Source organism: Oncorhynchus kisutch, unplaced genomic scaffold (genome assembly GCF_002021735.2).
Source record: "Oncorhynchus kisutch isolate 150728-3 unplaced genomic scaffold, Okis_V2 scaffold875, whole genome shotgun sequence".
NCBI lineage: Eukaryota > Metazoa > Chordata > Actinopteri > Salmoniformes > Salmonidae > Oncorhynchus > Oncorhynchus kisutch.
Genome location: NW_022262820.1, coordinates 92,266 through 115,274, shown reverse-complemented (window position 1 = coordinate 115,274; position 23,009 = coordinate 92,266). Strand labels below are relative to the sequence as shown.

The 23,009-nt window shown below is 42.7% G+C and overlaps 1 protein-coding gene across 3 annotated transcripts; it reads left to right on the top strand.

Moving 5' to 3' along the window:
- Positions 1-118: 118 nt before the first annotated feature.
- Positions 119-22,968, top strand: LOC109876783 (melanophilin-like). 3 transcript variants are annotated; one of them, XM_031816825.1, is made up of 17 exons: positions 119-211; positions 1,672-1,940; positions 2,456-2,602; positions 10,661-10,882; positions 11,735-11,847; positions 13,813-13,857; positions 14,059-14,120; positions 14,219-14,329; positions 14,430-14,547; positions 14,705-14,901; positions 18,795-18,881; positions 19,297-19,515; positions 20,929-21,105; positions 21,350-21,511; positions 21,761-21,814; positions 21,934-21,982; positions 22,078-22,968. In XM_031816825.1, exons 3-17 carry the CDS (start codon positions 2,505-2,507, stop codon positions 22,122-22,124), a joined length of 1,761 nt encoding a protein of 586 aa, XP_031672685.1. In that variant the 5' UTR covers positions 119-211; positions 1,672-1,940; positions 2,456-2,504; the 3' UTR covers positions 22,125-22,968. The 3 variants fall into 3 exon arrangements, with proteins under 3 accessions (XP_031672685.1, XP_031672684.1, XP_031672687.1); XM_031816824.1 differs by having other exon boundaries at positions 121-211; positions 14,427-14,547; XM_031816827.1 differs by lacking the exon at positions 20,929-21,105 and having other exon boundaries at positions 122-211; positions 14,427-14,547.
- The last annotated feature ends 41 nt before the right edge of the window (positions 22,969-23,009 follow it).

Genomic DNA, 23,009 nt, shown 5'->3' with positions numbered 1-23,009 from the left:
TAGATCAGCACTTCTAAGTGTAGCAGCCATAGCAATGCAGAGTTTTACTAAATAAGAGCTGGACATCCCCTGAAAGGCTACCAGTGCCCTGCCGGCTGCTAATTTTAGAGCCTTGAATCAGACTGCCCCTGTTAAGCCAGGAAGTGGGCCAATGCTTTAGTTAGACGGATGGTTGCAGGGAGTCGGGGACTTAAAGAGGACCACATAATGTGTAAGGACCTTTCAGACCTTCAAAGCTTGTGTTTGGCCCTTGAAACGACAACTACAGCATACTGTCTCAATGACCAAACCTAGCCAGCATGCATGGTTGAGTCCTTTACTGATAAAATATCATACAGTACATTTATATGAATTACTGTTGAAGGAATGTTTTTGTTGAAAAACTATATTTTTTTATTTTAGTCCCAAAATCTTTTGCATGTCAGCAGTGAAGCGAGCTGTCAGTTGCCACATCATGATGATGATGTGTTTTGCATCCTCATGAAGATGTAGCAGGAGACACTTTGCTATTTGTTGTTGTTGAGTGGCAATATTCTTTAATTGCTGTTGATTTATTTGATTTGTTTCAACACCAGGAGGACAGTGATTTCCCCACTGTTGTTAATAAAATGATCTGGCACACCCTGCCCTTGCAGATCAGAAGTTTCCAGATCGTAGCCGAGCCTCCACTGCCGATCCATACAGTAGCTCTACCTTGTTTCACCTACAGATGTAGGATCTTCATTTGAGCCAGTTTGCTACAGCAGGAAAATAATCCTGCAGCAACAGGAAATGTGAATGATTATGTGGATTATAATTAATGGCAATTTTTGTAGGTATTCATACATTTTTCGTAAGGGAAAATCAAGTCTGAAAAGTGGAAATTACAAACATCAGAAGCGTTTTTTAAACTTCAAATGAACTACAAGTTGTATATTTCCACAATAAGTTGCCATCAAATACAGGGGAAAGGAAGCAAGTTTCCAGAAACGAAGTCTTCCTGACTGGGCTAATGGGCCCTCTTCCCTCTGTGTGGACAGCCAGTGCTATCTTTATGCTGCTAAGGGCACCTTTCTCCAGCACACTGTCAACAATAAAGGCCTTCATGTTGTTGATGCTCTATTTGATGGTTGTAACTTATCACTGTTCAAAATAGCTTTTCACACCAAGAGTGCAGTGAGAGTGCAGTCACCAATGTGCAGTGAGAGGTAAAAATAGGATTATGAGTGAGTGAAACTCAAGCCTAGACGTTTAGGGGGTATTATAGCAACACAAGGAGTCAGTGGTCTGTGTTGAAACAGGTAGAATAATGCAGACATTTAATGAAGTGGTAAAGCCTGAGAAGTCGGTGTTTGGAGGATATATTGGCATGGGCAAAGTTGGCAAACCGTGCTAATATATCCTCCAAACACCGGCTTCGAGGGCATTATCACTTAATTAAATATACAACGGGTTAAAGAACATATTCAAATAATGATTGACATATTTTCATTCAAAAATATATTCTGATGAATTTATTCATATTCACATAATTCTAACACATGCTATTTAAAATAGCTTATGGAATGCCTATTACACAAGTGTCCTTATTCATTGATCAGGAAAATATTTTGTTTTCTAATAGCTGTACTCATATTTACTCTGTTGGAGAAAACATACTTACTGATATGATGTTATTTTGGTATCTTTTAGGGGTTACTGCCATCCGAGGCACTTACATCAGTATATTATGACTGAATTCAAATTTGGCAAAAATACAGGCCATTTTGACCTGTTATTTAGTTGTTAAAACTACTTGGAGTTGGAGGAGGGGTGAGAAGCTCGCTCATCCTCTCTCTTCTGTGAGACTCAGAGCATGTGATGAACAACCGACTTCTTCAGGCCATTCGCAGATGTGTTGCCTCAACTCCAGGGAATTAACAGCTGACCTCACAGCTGTCTGCTCTGCGCCGGGCGTAAAGGTAATTCATGATATTAATATGCTAAATCAAAGATGATGGTTTTTGTAGCTTACGTGATTTAATTTCCATGCAGTGTATTTTTCTTTAGAAAAGTAAGTACAAGAAAATGTATAAACACGAATTAGAAAATCTACTCAGAAGCTGCTTTTTAAATCAATCTGGTGATATATTCTAGTTGACTAGACTGACCGCTGGCTGCACTCACAGTAAAACGATGTTAAAATGAGTGGTCAGTCTAGTCAACCGGGCTAATCTGGTCACCCTGTGGAGTAAGTGGACATTTATCAGGGGTGTCAATGTATCCTTATGTTGTGTTGGCTTGGGTACATGGGTGATAAACCTTCAGGATTCTCACTAGTTTTGGTTACTTTACAGAAGCCATATTCTCACTAGTTTTGGTTACTTTACAGGGACCATATTCTCACTAGTTTTGGTTACTTTACAGGGACCATATTCTCACTAGTTTTGGTTACTTTACAGGGACCATATTCTCACTAGTTTTGGTTACTTTACAGGGACCATCTCTGTGTTGCTGTAGAGTACTGGTTCATATTCTCCATAACCATGGACCTGACCGCGCTTTCAGACGACGAGGCCAAGCACGTCTGGGAGGTCATACAGAGAGACTTCACCCTCAGGAAGATAGAAGAAGAGAGACTGGGGTAGGTCACTTTTCAAAAAGGTTCAATATCATATTTCAGAGGTTTAGTGAGAAAATGTTAAATTGAATCAATGTTGAAGGGTGGAAGGCTTGGATGCGTTTTTCAATAGCATATCTGACATAACAAGCTCCTTGTCTGTATGTGACATATAAAATCATGAAGTCTTACGCTGACAGCATTTAGGACTCTACAACATTGGATACTTATTGTCTGTCTCTTATCTGAATGCCAACACTATAGATTCCATATGAGTCGATCACACTGAGGTCCTCAGCGATCTATATATTAGCCATATGTTTTCCACTGTGTGTGTGTGTGTGTGTGTGTGTGTGTGTGTGTGTGTGTGTGTGTGTGTGTGTGTGTGTGTGTGTGTGTGTGTGTGTGTCTGTGTGTCTGTGTGTGTCTGTGTGTGTGTAAGTGTGTTCAGGCTTCAGGAATGTAAGTGTAAAACAGGCCTGCTGTTGTGAGTCAGCTCATCACAGTGATCATGGCTTAGTCACAAGGCCCGTCCTGCCTGTACTGTGTCCCAGGGAAAACAAGTTGCCAAGAGGCCTATTCTCTCTGGGACACAAAGACTCCTCTGTCTGTCTTCCTCATCTTGTCATACTTTTAAAGGAAAATAGACTTCCTGCCAGACATCACTTTTATTTTATTCACAAACTGTCAGAAGGACATTGTGTTAAATGTTCTTGATAAGTTATGTAATGTAGTCCCTGCTGAAACTGACCAGAACAGAACAGAATGGTACATTATAAGTGTGATTCTGCACGCATGATTCCACAGAGCCGATTTTAAACTGATTTATTATAATCCATGGAGTTAACAGGGACTTAATGTTATCTTCTTAATGCTATATACTAATCTACTGTATACTGATTTAATGCTATATACTAATCTACTGTATAATGATTTAATGCTATATACTAATCTACTGTATACTGATTTAATGCTATATACTAATCTACTGTATATTGATTTAATGCTATATACTAATCTACTGTATATTGATTTAATGCTATATACTAATCTACTGTATACTGATTTAATGCTATATACTAATCTACTGTATATTGATTTAATGCTATATACTAATCTACTGTATAATGATTTAATGCTATATACTAATCTACTGTATATTGATTTAATGCTATATACTAATCTACTGTATACTGATTTAATGCTATATACTAATCTACTGTATAATGATTTAATGCTATATACTAATCTACTGTATACTGATTTAATGCTATATACTAATCTACTGTATATTGATTTAATGCTATATACTAATCTACTGTATATTGATTTAATGCTATACACTAATCTACTGTATATTGATTTAATGCTATATACTAATCTACTGTATATTGATTTAATGCTATACACTAATCTACTGTATACTGATTTAATGCTATATACTAATCTACTGTATATTGATTTAATGCTATATACTAATCTACTGTATATTGATTTAATGCTATATACTAATCTACTGTATATTGATTTAATGCTATACACTAATCTACTGTATACTGATTTAATGCTATATACTAATCTACTGTATAATGATTTAATGCTATATACTAATCTACTGTATATTGATTTAATGCTATATACTAATCTACTGTATATTGATTTAATGCTATATACTAATCTACTGTATATTGATTTAATGCTATACACTAATCTACTGTATATTGATTTAATGCTATACACTAATCTACTGTATATTGATTTAATGCTATATACTAATCTACTGTATATTGATTTAATGCTATATACTAATCTACTGTATATTGATTTAATGCTATACACTAATCTACTGTATATTGATTTAATGCTATACACTAATCTACTGTATATTGATTTAATGCTATATACTAATCTACTGTATATTGATTTAATGCTATACACTAATCTACTGTATAATGATTTCATGCTTTTTTTTGTTAGTTTATTTGCGTTGTTTGTAACTTCTTTCTTTACTTATTTTATACATAATGTTGCTGCTACCATGTCTTATGACCAAAAATAACTTCTAGACATCAGGACTGCGATTACTCACCACGGACTGGCAGAATCCTTTTTTCCCTTTCACGACTCTGACGAACCCGACGCGAAGGATATACTGCTTCCTCAAGGAACAGGCCCCGATCCCTGATCTGTGTGAAGAGGAGGCAGAGAAAGAGGGGCCGAAGGGCGGGCTGCCTTCTAAGATTTCCCAGGCGATCGAATAAACTTCCACTTCCCTCCATTCTGCTAGCAAACGTGCAGTCATTGGAGAATAAAATCAATGAGTTACGCGGAAGATTAAACTACCAATAGGATATTAAAAACATCTTATGGTTCACGGAGTCATGGCTGAACGGTGACAATATAAAAATACAGCTGGCTGATTATACGATGCACCGGCAGGATAGAACAGCGGCGTCTGGGAAGACAATGGGCGGCGGACTACGTATTTTTGTAAATAACAGCTGGTGCACGATATCTAAGGAAGTCTTGAACTATTGCTTTCCTGAGGTAGAGTATGGATACGCTGTAAACCACACTACCTACTGAGAGAGATTTCATCTGTATTCGTCGTAGTTGTTTACATACCACCACAGTCAGAGGCTGGCACTAAGACAGCATTGAATGAGCTGTATTCCGCCATAAGCAAACAAGAAAACGCTCACCCAGAGGCGGCGCTCCTAGTAGCGGGGACTTTAATGCAGGGAAACTTAAATCCGTTTTACCAAATTTGTATCAGCATGTTAAATGTGCAACCAGAGGAAAAATAACAAAAAAGTGGTCAGATGAAGCAGATGCTACGCTACAGCACTGTTTTGCTATCACAGACTGGAATATGTTCCGGGATTCCCCTGAGGAATTGAGGAGTACACCACATCAGTCATTGGCTTCATCAATAAGTGCATCGATGACTTCGTCCCCACAGCGACCGTACGTACATACGCCAACCAGAAGCCATGGATTTCAGGCAGCATCCGCACTAAGCTAAAGGCTAGAGCTGCCGCTTTCAAGGAGTGGGACTCCTAACCCTGAAGCTTATAAGAAATCCTGCTATGGCCTCTGACAAACCATCAAACAGGAAAAGCGTCAATACAGGACTGAGATCAAGTCGTACTACACCGGGTCGTTGCTCGTCGGATGTGGCAGGGCTTGCAAACCATTACAGACTACAAAGGGAAGCACAGCCAAGAGCTGCCCAATGGCACAAGCCTACCAGATGAGCTAAACTACTTCTATGCTCGATTTAGGCAAATAGCACTGAAACATGCATGAGAGCACCAGCTGTTCCTGAAGACTCTGTGATCACGCACTCCGCAGCCGACGTGAGTAAGACCTTTAAACAGATCAACATTCACAAGGCCGGAGGGCCAGACAGATTACCAGGACATGTACTGCAAGCATGCGCTGACCAACTGCCAAGTATCTTCACTGACATTTTCAACCTCTCCCTGTCTGAGTCTGTAATACCAACATATTTTAAGCAGACCACCATAGTGCCTGTGCCCAAGAACACTAAGGTAACCTCCCTAAATGACTACCAACCCGTAGCACTCACTTCTGAAGCCATGAAGTGCATTGAAAGGCTGGTCATGGCTCACATCAATACCATCATCCCAGAAACCCTAGACCCACTCCAATTTGTATACCGCCCCAACGGATCCATAGATGATGCAATCTCTACTGCACTCCACAATGCCCTTTCCCACCTGGACAAAAGGAACACCTATGTGTTTCCAAGATGGTGTAGCAGTCAGATGTCTTTGTCCTCGTCTTGTCATGTCCCATGTATATATCTTTTTATATATTATTCTTCACAAATATTTTCTTTAAATTTTTTTTTTTTAAACCTCAACTTCTCTCCTGCAACACGCCTCACCCAATGTGGTGTGGATCTGCTTTGTTTCTAAAGTATTTTTCTTTACTTCTGAACCGGAATCCCCCAACAGAAGCTAGCCAGCTAACTAACTACTAGCTAGTAGTCAGCTAACCACTGCTAGCGGTCATCAGCTAACCTATAGCTCGGAAAACTCTTGCCAGTTTGCACAACTCGATTCAAACCAGAGCATAATGGACCTATTTTCTCTCCATATCCCTGGATTCCTATCGCAAGCTCTGAACCTTTTCACCTGGATCATCACAGCTAGCTAGATGCAATCTCGCTAATGTCTCTGTCCCGAAGCAAGCACCAATTAGCCTGGAGCTAGCCCATGCTAGGCATATCTCCCGGCTAGCTGAATTTCTTGGGCCACTATACCGATTTTGCCAGTTGGACTGGACCCCTTTGCTACACGGAACTCTACTAATCCATCACGACTGGTCTATCGATGTAACCGCACGAGGAGGCTATAACAAACTTCCTCCGTCCCTCTAAGGCCTTCTGCAAGCTTGCTAGCCTCGGCCTGTTAGCTGTCTGAATCGCCGTCTCTCCAGCCAGCCTAACCACTCACTGGACCCCTATGATCACTCGGCTACAATCTGCTAGACAATCTGGATCCTCTCTTTGTAAAATTATCTGCCAAAATTATTGCAACCCCTATTACTAGCCTGTTCAACCTCTCTTTAGTATCGTCTGAGATTCCCAAAGATTGGAAAGCTGCCGCGATCATCCCCCTCTTCAAAGGGGAGACACTCTAGACCCAAACTGCTACAGACCTACAGTATATCTATCCTACCCTGCCTTTCTAAGGTCTTCGAAAGCCAAGTTAACAAACAGATTACTGATCATTTTGAATCTCACCGTACCTTCTCCACTATGCAATCTGGTTTCAGAGCTGGTCATGGTTGCACCTCAGCCACGCTCAAGGTCCTAAATTATATCATAACCTCCATCGATAAATGACATTACTGTGCAGCCTTATTTATCGACCTGGCCAAGGCTTTCGACTCTGTCAATCACCACATTCTTATCGGCAGACTCAACAGCCTTGATTTCTCAAATGACTGCCTCGCCTGGTTTACCAACTACTTCTCTGATAGAGTTCAGTGTGTCAAATCGGAGGACCTGTTGTCCGGACCTCTGGCAGTCTCTATGGGGTGCCACAGGGTTAAATTCTCAGGCCGTTCTCTGTATACATCAATGATATTGCTCTTGCTGCTGGTGAGTCTCTGATCCACCTCTATGCAGACTACATCATTCTGTATACTTCTGGCCCTTCTTTGGACACCGTGTTATCTAATCTCCAGACGAGCTTCAATGCCATACAACTCTCCTTCCGTGGCCTCCAACTACTCTTAAATGCAAGTAAAACTAAATGCATGCTCTTCAACCGATCGCTGCCCGCACCTGTCCGCCCGTCCAGCATCACTACTCTGAATGGTTCTGACTTAGACTATGTCGACAAGTACAAATACCCTCGTTAAACTGACCATCCTACCGATCCTCGACTTCGGCGATGTCATTTACAAAATAGCCTCCAACACTCTACTCAACAAATTGGATGCAGTCTATCACAGTGCCATCCGTTTTGTCACCAAAGCCCCATATATTACCGACCACTGCGAACTGTATGCTCTCGTTGGCTGGCCCTCGCGTCATACTCGTCGCCTATCCCACTAGCTCCAGGTCATCTACAAGTCTTTGCTAGGTAAAGCCCCGCCTTATCTCAGCTCACTGGTCACCCACCCGTAGCACGCGCTCCAACAGGTGTATCTCACTGGTCACCCCCTTTGGCCGCCTTTCCTTCCAGTTCTCTGCTGCCAATGACTGGAACGAACTGTGCTGTTGTATGTGTCAAACTACTTTGCTTTATCTTGGCCAGGTCGCAATTGTAAATGAGAAATTGTTCTCAACTAGCCTACCTGTTTAAATAAAGATGAAATAAATAAAATAAAATAAAAATGTGAGAATGCTATTCATTGACTACAGCTCAGCACTCAACACCGTAGTGCCCTCAAAGCTCATCAATAAGCTAAGGACCTTGGGACTAAACACCTAAACACCACCTCTGTAACTGGATCCTGGAGACTCCTGAACATCTAGTCAAATGGCTATTTGCATTGCCCCCCCCCCCCCCCCCTTTACACCACTGCTACTCTCTGTTGTCATCTATGCATAGTGCCTTTAATAACTCTACCTACATGTACATACTACCTCAACTAACGGGTGCCCTGCACATTGACTCTGTATCGGTACCTCCTTGTATTGTCTCGCTATTGTTATTTTACTGCTGCTCTTGTTAATTCATTTACTCTTTAATGACTTGTTACTTTAACTCTTATTTTTATCTGTATTTTTTTGAAACTGCATTGTTGTTTAGGGGCTCGTAAGTAAAGCATTTCACTGTAAGCTCTACTACACCTGTTGTATTCAGCATTTCACTGTAAGCTCTACTACACCTGTTGTATTCAGCATTTCACTGTAAGCTCTACTACACCTGTTGTATTCAGCATTTCACTGTAAGCTCTACTACACCTGTTGTATTCAGCATTTCACTGTAAGCTCTACTACACCTGTTGTATTCAGCATTTCACTGTAAGCTCTACTACACCTGTTGTATTCAGCATTTCACTGTAAGCTCTACTACACCTGTTGTATTCAGCATTTCACTGTAAGCTCTACTACACCTGTTGTATTCAGCATTTCACTGTAAGCTCTACTACACCTGTTGTATTCAGCATTTCACTGTAAGCTCTACTACACCTGTTGTATTCAGCATTTCACTGTAAGCTCTACTACACCTGTTGTATTCAGCATTTCACTGTAAGCTCTACTACACCTGTTGTATTCAGCATTTCACTGTAAGCTCTACTACACCTGTTGTATTCAGCATTTCACTGTAAGCTCTACTACACCTGTTGTATTCAGCATTTCACTGTAAGGTCTACTACACCTGTTGTATTCAGCATTTCACTGTAAGCTCTACTACACCTGTTGTATTCAGCATTTCACTGTAAGCTCTACTACACCTGTTGTATTCAGCATTTCACTGTAAGCTCTACTACACCTGTTGTATTCAGCATTTTACTGTAAGCTCTACTACACCTGTTGTATTCAGCATTTCACTGTAAGCTCTACTACACCTGTTGTATTCAGCATTTCACTGTAAGCTCTACTACACCTGTTGTATTCAGCATTTCACTGTAAGGTCTACTACACCTGTTGTATTCAGCATTTCACTGTAAGCTCTACTACACCTGTTGTATTCAGCATTTCACTGTAAGCTCTACTACACCTGTTGTATTCAGCATTTCACTGTAAGCTCTACTACACCTGTTGTATTCAGCATTTCACTGTAAGCTCTACTACACCTGTTGTATTCAGCATTTCACTGTAAGCTCTACTACACCTGTTGTATTCAGCATTTCACTGTAAGCTCTACTACACCTGTTGTATTCAGCATTTCACTGTAAGCTCTACTACACCTGTTGTATTCAGCATTTCACTGTAAGCTCTACTACACCTGTTGTATTCAGCATTTCACTGTAAGCTCTACTACACCTGTTGTATTCAGCATTTCACTGTAAGCTCTACTACACCTGTTGTATTCAGCATTTCACTGTAAGCTCTACTACACCTGTTGTATTCAGCATTTCACTGTAAGCTCTACTACACCTGTTGTATTCGGCGCAAGTGACTAATAAAATTTGATTTGACTTGATATATACTAATCTACTGTATAATGATTTCATTCCATATACTGTATAATGATTTCATCACTTCTCTATGCCCTCCCCTCCCCTCCCCTCCCCTCCCCTCCCCTCCCCTCCCCTCCCCTCCCCTCCCCTCCTCCTTCTCCTCTCCTCTTCTTCCCCTCCTCTCCCCTCCTCTCCCCTCTTCCCCTCCCCTCCCCTCCCCTCCCCTCCCCTCCCCTCCCCTCCCCTCCCCTCCCCTCCCCTCCCCTCCCCTCCCCTCCTCTCCCCTCTTCTCCGCTCTTCTCCTCCTCCCTCCCTTCCCCTCCTCTCCTCTCCTCTCCTCTCCCCTCCTCTCCTCCCCTCCCCTCCCCTCCCCTCCCCTCCCCTCCCCTCCCCTCCCCTCCTCTCCCCTCTTCTCCGCTCTTCTCCTCCTCCCTCCCTTCCCCTCCTCTCCTATCCCCCCCTATCCTCTAGGGACCTAAAGACTAAGATAGAGAAGGAGGACACTAAGATTGAGCTGCTGGGTACTCAGACCACCCTGGTAGACTCTCACTGTATCCGCTGTCTGCAGCCCTTCAAGTTCCTGGTCAACAGTAAGCGTCAGTGCATAGACTGTAAGATGTACACCTGCAAGGCATGCAGCCGCTACAACAAGAAGGATCACGGCTGGGTGTGCGACCCCTGTCGTATGACAAGGTGGGGGCCGTGGGTGTCAAGGCATCCTGAACACACAGCATTAAGAGATTCTCCTGAACACAGTAATAACAGATGGGTTTGGAAACATTTGCAATCGTGTTTGACTGACCAGGTCTTGAACCCAGATCATCTGTATCATTATGAAGCTTCAGGCAGTCAGAGAAGAGGGCCAACTCTTAAAAGGCTAGTAATAATATATAGTTAGAGAAGAGGGACAACTCTTAGAAGGCTAGTAATAATATATAGTTATAGAGAATAGGGCCAAGAGTCCTGTTCAGGTGACATGGTCAGGAAACTATTCTAGCTCTATGGGGTTCATATACATTCCATTGATGATGGGGTTCATATTGAGACTGGAGTGACTCTCCTAGCTCTATGGGGTTCATATACATTCTATTGATGATGGGGTTCATATTGAGACTGGAGTGACTCTCCTAGCTCTATGGGGTTCATATTGAGACTGGAGTGATTCTCCTAGCTCTATGGGGTTCATATTGAGACTGGAGTGACTCTCCTAGCTCTATGGGGTTCATATTGAGACTGGAGTGACTCTCCTAGCTCTATGGGGTTCATATTGAGACTGGAGTGACTCTCCTAGCTCTATGGGGTTCATATTGAGACTAGAGTGACTCTCCTAGCTCACATGGTAGGGCCTGTACTTGACTGGAGTGACTCTCCAAGCTCTATAGGGTTCATATTGAGACTGGAGTGACTCTCCTAGCTCTATGGGGTTCATATTGAGACTGGAGTAACTCTCCTAGCTCTATGGGGTTCATATTGAGACTAGAGTGACTCTCCTAGCTCTATGGGGTTCATATTGAGACTGAAGTGACTCTTGTGTTTACCTTGCAGGGTCCTTAAAATTGGAACAGTGGGATGGTACCATGACAACGTGCGCACCCGTTTCAAGCGCTTCGGCAGTGCCAAGGTGATGAAGTCTCTTTACAAGCGACTCAATGGAGAGGGTGGGTTCTTTTTGTTTGATTATTGATTAATTGTGCATACTTCTAAATGTAATCACATGTTACAGTTGTGGTTGTTGTTGAGAGTGTCCAAGTGTCACATTTTGGTCACCAAATGATCAGGAGTGTGACACATGGCTGGCTGTAATGAAGAGTCACATGGTAGGGCCTGTACTTGACACCGGGGTGACATAGCCATGCTATGATGAAATATGGTCACCACTGGCAGCTGGTGGGAGGAGCTATAGGAGGACGGGCTCATTGTAAACGGAATGGTATCAAACACATTAAACATATGGAAACCACATGTTTGACTCCGTTCCATTGATTCAATTCCAGCCATTACAATGAGCCTGTCCTCCTATAGCTCCTCCCACCAGCCTCCACTAATGGTAACATGTAGCGTTCTAGAACTGGGAACAGTGTTCTAGAACTGAGTGACTGTTGTCTGTTCTGTATTCTAACAGTCCTCTTGACCCAGACCTCACATAGGACAAAGAGATGATTTGAAGTACAGTACCAGTCAAAAGTTTGGACACACCTACTCATTCAAGGGTTTTTCTTTATTTTTACTATTTTCTACATTGTAGAATAGCGAAGACATCAAAACTATGAAATAATCTGGAATCATGTAGTAACCAAAAAAGTGTTAAACAAATCAAAATATATTTTCGATTCTTGCCTTGATGACAGCTTTACACACTCTTGGCAGCTTTGCACACTCTCAACCAGCTTCACCTGGAATGCTTTTCCAACACATATGTTCCCACATATGCTGAGCACTTGTTGGCTGCTTTTCCTTCACTCTGCGGTCCAACTCATCCCAAACCTTTTCAATTCGGTTGAGGTCAGGTGATTGTGGAGGCCAGGTCATCTGATGCAGCACTCCATCACTCTCCTTCTTGGTCAAATGGAGGTGTGTTTTGGGTCATTGTCCTGTTGAAAAACAAATGATGGTCCCACTAAGGACAAACTAAATGGGATGGCGTAGTGCTGCAGACTGCTGTGGTAGCCATGCTGGTTAAGTGTGCCTTGATCATCCATTCATCCAGATCATCCATTCACCTACTCTGCGTCTCATAAAGACGCGGCGATTGGAACCAAAAATCTCAAATTTGGACTCAACAGACCAAAGAACAGATTTCCAACGGTCTAATGTTCATTGCTCATGTTTCTTGGCCCAAGCAAGTCTCTTCTTATTATTGGTGTCCTTTAGTAGTGGTTTCTTTGCAGCAATTCGACCGTGAAGGCCGCAGTCTCCTCTGAACAGTTGATGTTGAGATGTGTCTGTTACTTGAACTCTGTGAAGCATTTATTTGGGCTGCAATTTCTGAGGCTGGTCACTCTAATGAACATATCCTCTGCAGCAGAAGTAACTCTGGATCTTCCTTTCCTGTGGCGGTCATCATGAGAGCCAGTTTCATCATAGCACTTAATGGTTTCTGCGACTGCACTTGAAGAAACTTTCAAAGTTCTTGAAATTTTCCGGGTTGACTGACCTTCATGTCCTAAAGTAATGATGTCCTGTCGTTTCTCGTTGCTTATTTAAGCTGTTCTTTCCATAATATGGACTTGGTCTTTTACCAAATAGGGCTTCTGTATACCACCCCTACCTTGTCAGAACACAACTGATTGGCTCAAACGCATTAAGAAGGAAAGTAATTCCACAAATTAACTTATAACAAGGAACGCCTGTTCATTGAAATGTATTCCAGGTTACTACCTCATGAAGCTGGTTGAGAGAATGCCAAGAGTGTGCAAAGCTGTCATCAAGGCAAAGGGCGGCAACTTTGAAGAATCTCAAATATAAAATATATTTTGATTCCATATGTGTTATTTTATAGTTTTGATGTCTTCACTATTATTCTACAATATATAAAATAGTAAAAATAAAGATCTTGGAATGAGTGACTGGTGCTGTCTATATAACTATTAATAACAGAATATCACTTCTCTCTGTCTTCACAGGTGCCCGGCGTGACAGTGACACACAAAGCATGCCTGATTTCCGCAGTAAGTAGAATAGACGAAGGCAATTGGAAAAATATATCAATATTTCAACATACCTGAAAACTGCTTAACCCTGTGGTACTTTTGCATAATATAGCGGAGTTGACAACACCAGCATAAGCACTATGATATGCAAAGTAACACGGGGTTACACAATTTGAGAAGAAAACAAGTCACCCCTTCTTCTCCCTCTCTCCCCTGTAGATGATAGGTACAATGGTCATGATGAGGACTATGCAGAAGCAGAAGCTCAGCGATACAAAATGGTAAACAGTTTCTCCTCTCAATATCGTTCTTGAGAAACTGGATATCATATCCCAGACTCACTACTTCTCTTTATGTCTCCATCCTGTTGTTCTGTCAGATGCGAAAGAACAAGCGCCTGCTCTCTGTTCATCCCATGGACTTGGATGTGGATATAGAAGAGTATTTTCCACCCCACTCTCGCACTCACTCTCGTCGACAATCCTACCAGGTAGACGGACAAAACAGTCCTGGTTTCTACTAGCCAAAAGTAGTGCATTGTGGGAATAGGGGGTTATTTAAGGTTGTGATGGTTATGTCACCTACAGCAGATCCAGGAGGAGCGAGGTGGTGGTCACCGGGGTGACATGGAGTTCATGGATTCCATGCAGCAACAACAACACCGCATGAACCGTAGGAAGAGCCTGGATAGGTACAACATGCGCCCTGGTAAGCAACAAGCACACACACACTCCCACACACACACAGACATTAAATCAGAGCTGGTTAGTTTGCAATGTAATGGCATTACAATACTACAACAACAGTAATCTCACGCCAAACTGACATTTTGTAATATAACCTGAGCTAAAGCGATGGTCCTCAGACGATGGGCAGTATGGGATGGTGCGTGCCCGCTCCCTATCCAAGATCAGCTCCTCTATGAACCGCCAGCACTATGTGGACACGTCAGAAGAGGAGGAGGGAGGGCGCAACACCATGTACCAGACCCCCTATCGCCGACGCCCTTCCTACAGCCGAGTTGGCTCTCACGAGAACCTGCAGGCCCCAACACAGCAACCGGTAGGATGTGTGTTGGTGTGTGTGTGTGTGTGTGAAGGAGAGAGTGAAATAGAGCTGAAACAGAGATGAGACAGATGACGTCCCTCTTCACTATTAAACTACCCTGACATGAGACAGATGACGTCTCTCTTCACTATTAAACTACCCTGACATGAGACAGATGACGTCTCTCTTCACTATTAAACTACCCTGACATGAGGCAGATGACGTCTCTCTTCACTATTAACCTACCCTGACATGAGACAGATGACGTCTCTCTTCACTATTAAACTACCCTGACATGAGACAGATGACGTCTCTCTTCACTATTAAACTACCCTGACATGAGGCAGATGACGTCTCTCTTCACTATTAAACTACCCTGACATGAGACAGATGACGTCTCTCTTCACTATTAACCTACCCTGACCATAGAAAATGAGCCACATTAACTGACAAACAAGGGTGGGCTTGTCCTTCCACTCAAGCCTGGGAAGATGGATTTCAAACACTGTTGGGCTGATTTACATTGTACACGTATTTATTGGAAGTTGTGTGTCTCAAGTGATGCATGCTGGGGTTTTTAGTGGATTGAACTTCAGAGAGCAGAACAAAGACAACTTTGTTTCTTGATTTGGATAATTAAAGATTTTTTTAAATTTGTATTTTATTTTATTTTACCTTTATTTAACCAGGTAGGCTAGTTGAGAACACCTTTATTTAACCAGGTAGGCTAGTTGAGAACACCTTTATTTAACCAGGTAGGCTAGTTGAGAACACCTTTATTTAACCAGGTAGGCTAGTTGAGAACACCTTTATTTAACCAGGTAGGCTAGTTGAGAACACCTTTATTTAACCAGGTAGGCAAGTTGAGAACACCTTTATTTAACCAGGTAGGCAAGTTGAGATCAAGTTCTCATTTACAATTGCGACCAGGCCAAGATAAAGCAAAGCAGTTCGACACATACAACAATACAGAGTTACACATGGAGTAAAACAAACATACAGTCAATAATACAGTAGAAACAAGTCTATATACGATGTGAGCAAATGAGGTGAGAAGGGAGGTAAAGGCAATAAAAGGCCATGGTGGCAAAGTAAATACAATATAGCAAGTAAAACACTGGAATTGTAGATTTGCAGTAGGTGAATGTGCAAAGTAGAAATACTGGGGTGCAAGGGAGCAAAATAAATAAATAAATACAGTAGGGGATGAGGTAATTGTTTGGGCTATTTATAGATGGGCTATGTACAGGTGCAGTGATCTGTGAGCTGCTCTGACAGCTGGTGCTTATAGCTAGTGAGGGAGATAAGTGTTTCCAGTTTCAGAGATTTTTGTAGTTCATTCCAGTCATTGGCAGCAGAGAACTGGAAGGAGAGGTGGCCAAAGGGGGAATTGGCCCTGGGGGTGACCAGTGAAATACACCTGCTGGAGTGCATGCTACGGGTGGGTGCTGCTATGGTGACCAGCGAGCTGAGATAAGGTGGGACTTTACCTAGCAGTGTCTTGTGGATGACCTGGAACCAGAGGGTTTGGCGACGAGTATGAAGCGAGGGCCAGCCAACGAGAGCGCACAGGTCGCAGTGGTGGGTAGTGTATGGGGCTTTGGTGACAAAACGGATGGCAGTGTGATAGACTGCATCCAATTTGTTGAGTAGGGTGTTGGAGGCTATTTTGTAAATGACATCGCCAAAGTCGAGGATCGGTAGGATGGTCAGTTTTACAAGGGTATGTTTGGCAGCATGAGTGAAGGATGCTTTGTTGCAAAATAGGAAGCTAATTCTAGATTTAACTTTGGATTGGAAATGTTTGATGTGAGTCTGAAAGGAGAGTTTACAGTCTAACCAGACACCTAGGTATTTGTAGTTGTCCACATATTCTAAGTCAGAACCGTCCAGAGTAGTGATGCTGTACGGGCGGGCAGGTGTAGGCAGTGATCGGTTAAAGAGCATGCATTTATTTTTTACTTATATTTAAGAGCAGTTAGAGGCTACGGAAGGAGAGTTGTATGGCATTGAAGCTCACCTGGAGGGTAGTTAACACAGTGTCCAAAGAAGGGCACACTGAACTCTATGATTTGACACACTGAACTCTATCGGAAAAGTAGTTGGTGAACCAGGCGAGGCAATCGTTTGAGAAACTGAGGCTGTTGAGTCTGCTGATGAGGATGTGGTGATTGACAGAGTCGAAAGCCTTGGCCAGGTCAATGAATACGGCTGCACAGTATTGTTTCTTATCGATGGCGGTTAAGATATCGTTTAGGACCTTGAGCGTGACTGAGGTGCACCCATGACCAGCTCTGAAACCAGATTGCATAGCAGAGAAGGTACGGTGGGATTCAAAATGGTCAGAATTCTGTTTGTTAACTTGGCTTTCACAGACCTTAGAAAGGCAGGGTAGGATAGATATAGGTCTGTAGCAGTTTGGGTCAAAAGTGTCCCCCCCTTTGAATAGGGGGATGACCGCAGCTGTTTTCCAATCTATGGGAATCTCAGACGACACGAAAGAGAGGTTGAATAGGCTAGTAATAGGGGTTGCAATAATTTAGGCAGATCATTTTAGAAAGAAAGGGTCCATATTGTCTAGCCCGGCTGATTTGTAGGGGTCCAGATTTTGCAGCTCTTTCAGAACATCAGCTGACTGGATTTGGGAGAAGGAGAAATGGGGAAGGCTTGGGCGAGTTGCTGTGGGGGGTGCAGTGCTGTTGACCGGGATAGCGGTAGCCAGGTGGACAGCATGGCCAGACGTAGAAAAATGCTTATTGAAATTCTCAATTATGGTGGATTTATCGGCGGTGACAGAGTTTTCTATCCTCAGTGCAATGGGCAGCTGGGAGGAGGTGCTCTTATTCTCCATGGAATTTACAGTGTCCCAGAACCTTTTTGAGTTTGTGTTGCAGGGAGCAAATTTCTGTTTGAAAAAGCTAGCCTTGGCTTTTCTATGCCTGTGTATATTGGTTTCTTACTTCACCGAAAAGTTGCATATCACGGGGGCTGTTCGATGCTAATGCAGAACGCCACAGGATGTTTTTGTGCTGGTTAAGGGCAGTCAGGTCTGCAGAGAACCAAGGGCTATATCTGTTCCTGGTTCTACATTTTTTGAATGGGGCATGCTTATTTGAGATGGTGAGGAAGGCATTTTTAAAGAATAACCAGGCATCCTCTAACTGAAGGGATGAGGTCAATATTCTTCCAGGATACCCGGCCAGGTCGATTAGAAAGGCATGCTTGCTGAAGTGTTTCAGGGAGCGTTTGACAGTGATGAGTGGAGGTCGTTTGACCACTGACCATTGTCTTTGGAGGGCAAGTTGGTTAGGTTGATATCTATGAGGGTGCCCGTGTTTATGGCTTTGGGGTTGTACCTGGTAGGTTCATTGATAATTTGTGTGAGATTGATGGCAACAAGCTTAGATTGTAGGATGTAGAATAGGGTGTAATCAGCTGCTCTGCTCAGCCAATGATTAGAAGGTCTATTTTGAGTGATTACTCCATGCAAGTCTGGTGTAATACAATATCCAACCTTGTGTCAGGTTTGCGTCTCGATTCATGCAATGTACATTTTGTATTGGTCTCACCTCATTCTTCCCCTGTCATTTTGTATTGGTCTCACCTCATTCCTCTCCTGTCATTTTGTATTGGTCTCACCTCATTCCTCTCCTGTCATTTTGTATTGGTCTCACCTCATTCTTCCCCGGTCATTTTGTATTGGTCTCACCTCATTCCTCTCCTGTCATTTTGTATTGGTCTCACCTCATTCCTCTCCTGTCATTTTGTATTAGTCTCACCTCACTCCTCTCCTGTCATTTTGTATTGGTCTCACCTCACTTGGTCTCACCTCACTCCTCTCCTGTCATTTTGTATTGGTCTCACCTCACTTGGTCTCACCTCACTCCTCTCCTGTCATTGTGATACAGGTCAATGCGCTAAACAAGCGCATGTCAGCCATAGAGAGTCTCCTGAACCGGCTGGAGTCCAAGATGACTCTACCCCCCGAAGATGAGGTAAGAAAGGGTTAAACACCTTACTACTGCTCTCCTAACAGAGCTTCTTATTGCCTAACCCTTTCTTGGAATAATCATATTAGAGAGAATCACAGCTGTTTATCAAAGGGTAACTTGTTAGCTAACTCTGGCCTTAACCTGTTGTTGCCCAACTAGAGTTGGGCTCGTTTCCATTACAACTCCTCCTTGTTGAATTTCTCCTTAAGACATAAGCAATTCAACTCCTAAACATTCAAGTCTTAAACTGACGAGAACCTAGATGGAACTGACCCCAACCCTGTTTCTGTCCACCTGGAATAAAGTCAAGAAAACTGCCCAGAACAGAGTTCACTGGAGATGCACTGTTGAGGCTCGAGGTTCCACTAGCAGCAAAATGGAAAATAGTCTAGTAAGTCAATCCTGTTTGTATCCACAGGAGACGCCCCCGACCGCTGCACAGATAGAGGAGGAGAAGCTGAGGAGGAAGCTGAGCGAGCTGGCGGGGAACATCAGTGTTCCGTCCTCCGACGAGGAAGCAGGAGGGGGGAAGAAGACCCCTTTATTAAAGAGGGCCGCTGTGAAGAGTAACCTCCCAGTCCTCCCCCTAGAGCCCCTCAGTTCCTCCAGCGATGAGGGGCCCACCGAGGCTCAGCAGGTACATTTTGGGGGTCCTGTTACCCTGTTACATCTCAGACACACACCAAAAAGCTGTAGCGGAGGTGATAGGATCCAACCAATGATGTGTATAAACCCTGGATTGCTGATGCTATGTAATGGCCAATGAGATGTTTTGAAGCCACCTGCCTCCATATTGGTACTCTTCCATAGGAAAACTACATAGGAGAACTACATAGGAGAACTACATAGGAGAACCACATAGGAGAACCACATAGGAGAACTACATAGGAGAACTACATAGGAGAACTACATAGGAGAACCACATAGGAGAACTACATAGGAGAACTACATAGGAGAACTACATAGGAGAACCACATAGGAGAACTACATAGGAGAACTACATAGGAGAACTAAATAGGAGAACTACATAGGAGAACTACATAGGAGAACTATATAGGAGAACTACATAGGAGAACTACATAGGATAACTACATAGGAGAACTACATAGGAGAACTACATAGGAGAACTACATAGTAGAACTATATAGGATAACTACATAGGAGAACTACATAGGAGAACCACATAGGAGAACTACATAGGAGAACTACATAGGAGAACTACATAGGAGAACTACATAGGAGAACTACATAGGAGAACTACATAGGAGAACCACATAGGAGAACTACATAGGAGAACTACATAGTAGAACTACATAGGAGAACTACATAGGAGAACTACATAGGAGAACTACATAGGAGAACTACATAGGAGAACTACATAGGAGAACTACATAGGAATTAATGGAATTCTACAGTATTTCAATAAAATGTTTCAAGAACAAAATAACATGTATTTAGGTATTTCTCTGTTGTAGTGGGGACAGTATCATTAGTACAACAACAACAACAAATATTTTAAGGAATATATTTTGTATTTTTATGTTCAGTTCACATAATAATTTTACCCCTTTTTCTCCCCAATTGGTGGTAAGTCTTGTCCCATCGTTGCAACTCCCCTACGGACTTGAGAGAGGGGAAGGTCGAGAGCCATGCGTCCTCCGAAACACGACCATGCCAAGCTGCACTGCTTCTTGACACACTGCTCGCTTAACCCTCCACAATGAGTCACTAGAGCGCAATGGGACAATGACATCCCGGCCGGCCAAACCCTCCCCTAACCCGGACGACGCTGAGCCAATTGTGCGCCGCCTCACCAACTGTCAGTCCGTCTGGATAAGAGTCTCTTGCTAAATGACCGCAATGTCAATGTAAATGTCTTCACCATTAGACCAAGACAAAATCCTTGTGGTCTCAGGGTGATATTTGGGCTAGCAAGTCTCAGGCAGGGCTACCTGATCACGAACGTGTGATTCCAAATCACCTCGGCTACATATAGGAGACGTAGGTACTTTCCCACCAGCTCATTTCTGTTCCCTTACATGGCTTTCAGAGATCCACCGCGGCGGCCCTCTGTGACATCACCAAAGAGTTTCTAAGAACCATTAATGCCGCTGAAAGCGCGATGAACGAGTACTTCCCCTCAATAACGTCTAATGACAGCCCCATGATAACTGACGTGGCTGACGTAAGGAAAGCAGCTGAGTCTTACAGGGAACTTGAGGAAAATGTAAGATTCAAAATCACACTCTTTTCCTCCCAAGCAATCATAATCCAATCAAAATAGCTGTGTGTCAAGTGTAGGTCTGGAGCCTTTTGTTTAAAGCATGCGAAGAGACGTCTTGTGTTGTCTTAAAGCAGAGATTCGCTTTGTATTCCAAGCAGTCTGGAAACTGTTAGCTTGCTAATGGTGTTTGATTAGCAGCTCGTCTGTAAGGGTACATTTGTGGTGGTTGTCCTGTGCCCTGTTCCAGGTGTACATGACCTCAGGGAAGTCCTTTGATCTGGAGAAGAAGCTGAGGCATCTGGAGCAGAGTGCCAAGAACCGCTTCGGAGGGGCCACAGACTCGGAGCTGTCTGACCTGGAGGACGTGGTGGCTCTGACTGCACATCGGGTCCAGAGCACTGAGAGTGAGGTAGGTGACGAGGCTCTACTGCGGGTTCTACTGAGCAGGCTTTCTACTCAACAGGGATGTGCTGTATGGACTGAAAAGCACACTGTGAACTGTAGATTTCCATGAACCATTGTGGCCTACAGAGACGCATGAAGAAATAACAATAAAACACAAGAGCTCGTTTAGTTGATATATCTATTATTTTCAGATAACTTGTTTTCCTTCAGAAGGGGTAGAATTTGTACTTTCTGTCTTTTCCTTCTCTCTTAGGTGTCTGATTTGGAGAACAAACTTGCTGCTCTAAGTGCCTCAGGGAAGAAAAAGGTGAGTATGTTGTGCAGTTCAATAATTCTCCGTTCTCTCCTTCTCAGTTCCTCTTGGGCTTGCTTTGATGCTTATTGTTGTCGCATGCTGTTGTCTAAAACAACTATTCTATCTGACAGATATCAGGTTCACAGAACAGGAAAAGGTTTAACCAAGACTTCCCCACAAGTAAGGCCCAAAGCATATTGTGATGCCCCTAATATGTTGTCTTTGAGTCCTGACCAACTGTGCTTATGACCACCTCCTCTTGTTTCCACCATCAGAACCCAGCAACGGCTCAGGATCCCTACGGAAATCCAATCCCATGTAAAAGGACTGTACGACGAATAAGCCCAATGAAACTGTCTGTATTATCTTAGTTACTGAAATATACCTTCAACCTTATCTGTCACTGATCCACTGTATATCTGATGTCAATCTCATATCCACATTGTTACAGTATGTTAATGGTATATCCACACCCACAATGCACAGCAGTTATGTGCTGTAAAAGCAGGCTACACCATAGCTATGTTCAATGCAAAAACAACCCTGGTTTACTGCCTGAAAGCCATACGCATTCTAAAGTATCCTCTCAGTCTCAATGTATCTGATGTCTAAACTCATGAATGATTGGTCAAAAGGGCAATTTGTGGGGAAAAAATATCAGAATTGGGCTTCCTGCTGCAAAACAGTCTAAGTTTCCTGATTCAAAAAATGGAGTTTGATTAGTGAACACTGGTAAAGTGGTAGTTTCTGTACACTATCATGACCTCGTCTAATAATGACCTTTTGGGTTGCATGGGATTCTGGGAAACAAGCACCACGACTTACTATCTTACATCACCAACTGTGTTACATTCAAATAACAGAGTGTCTGTTACATATTGTCGTAGTACATATCTTTCTGAAAAAGAACAGTGAAATGTTGTCTTGACACTGACCAGACAAATATGATATGAAATAACAAGTTATCTAGTCTGGATAATGATCTCTGTTTTGTTTTCTCTCAATTCATATAAAAAAATATGTCTGAAACCGTTTTCAAGACAATTATAAATATTGGAATGAATATAGGATGAATATATATATATATATATACTGTATCATTTGAAAAGCTGCAGTGCGTTGTGCCGTCACTGGGCTTCTGCATCTAATAAATTGTATCACATCAACTGTTGAGTGTTTGAGTGTTTCTATTCTGAGGGGATCTTAA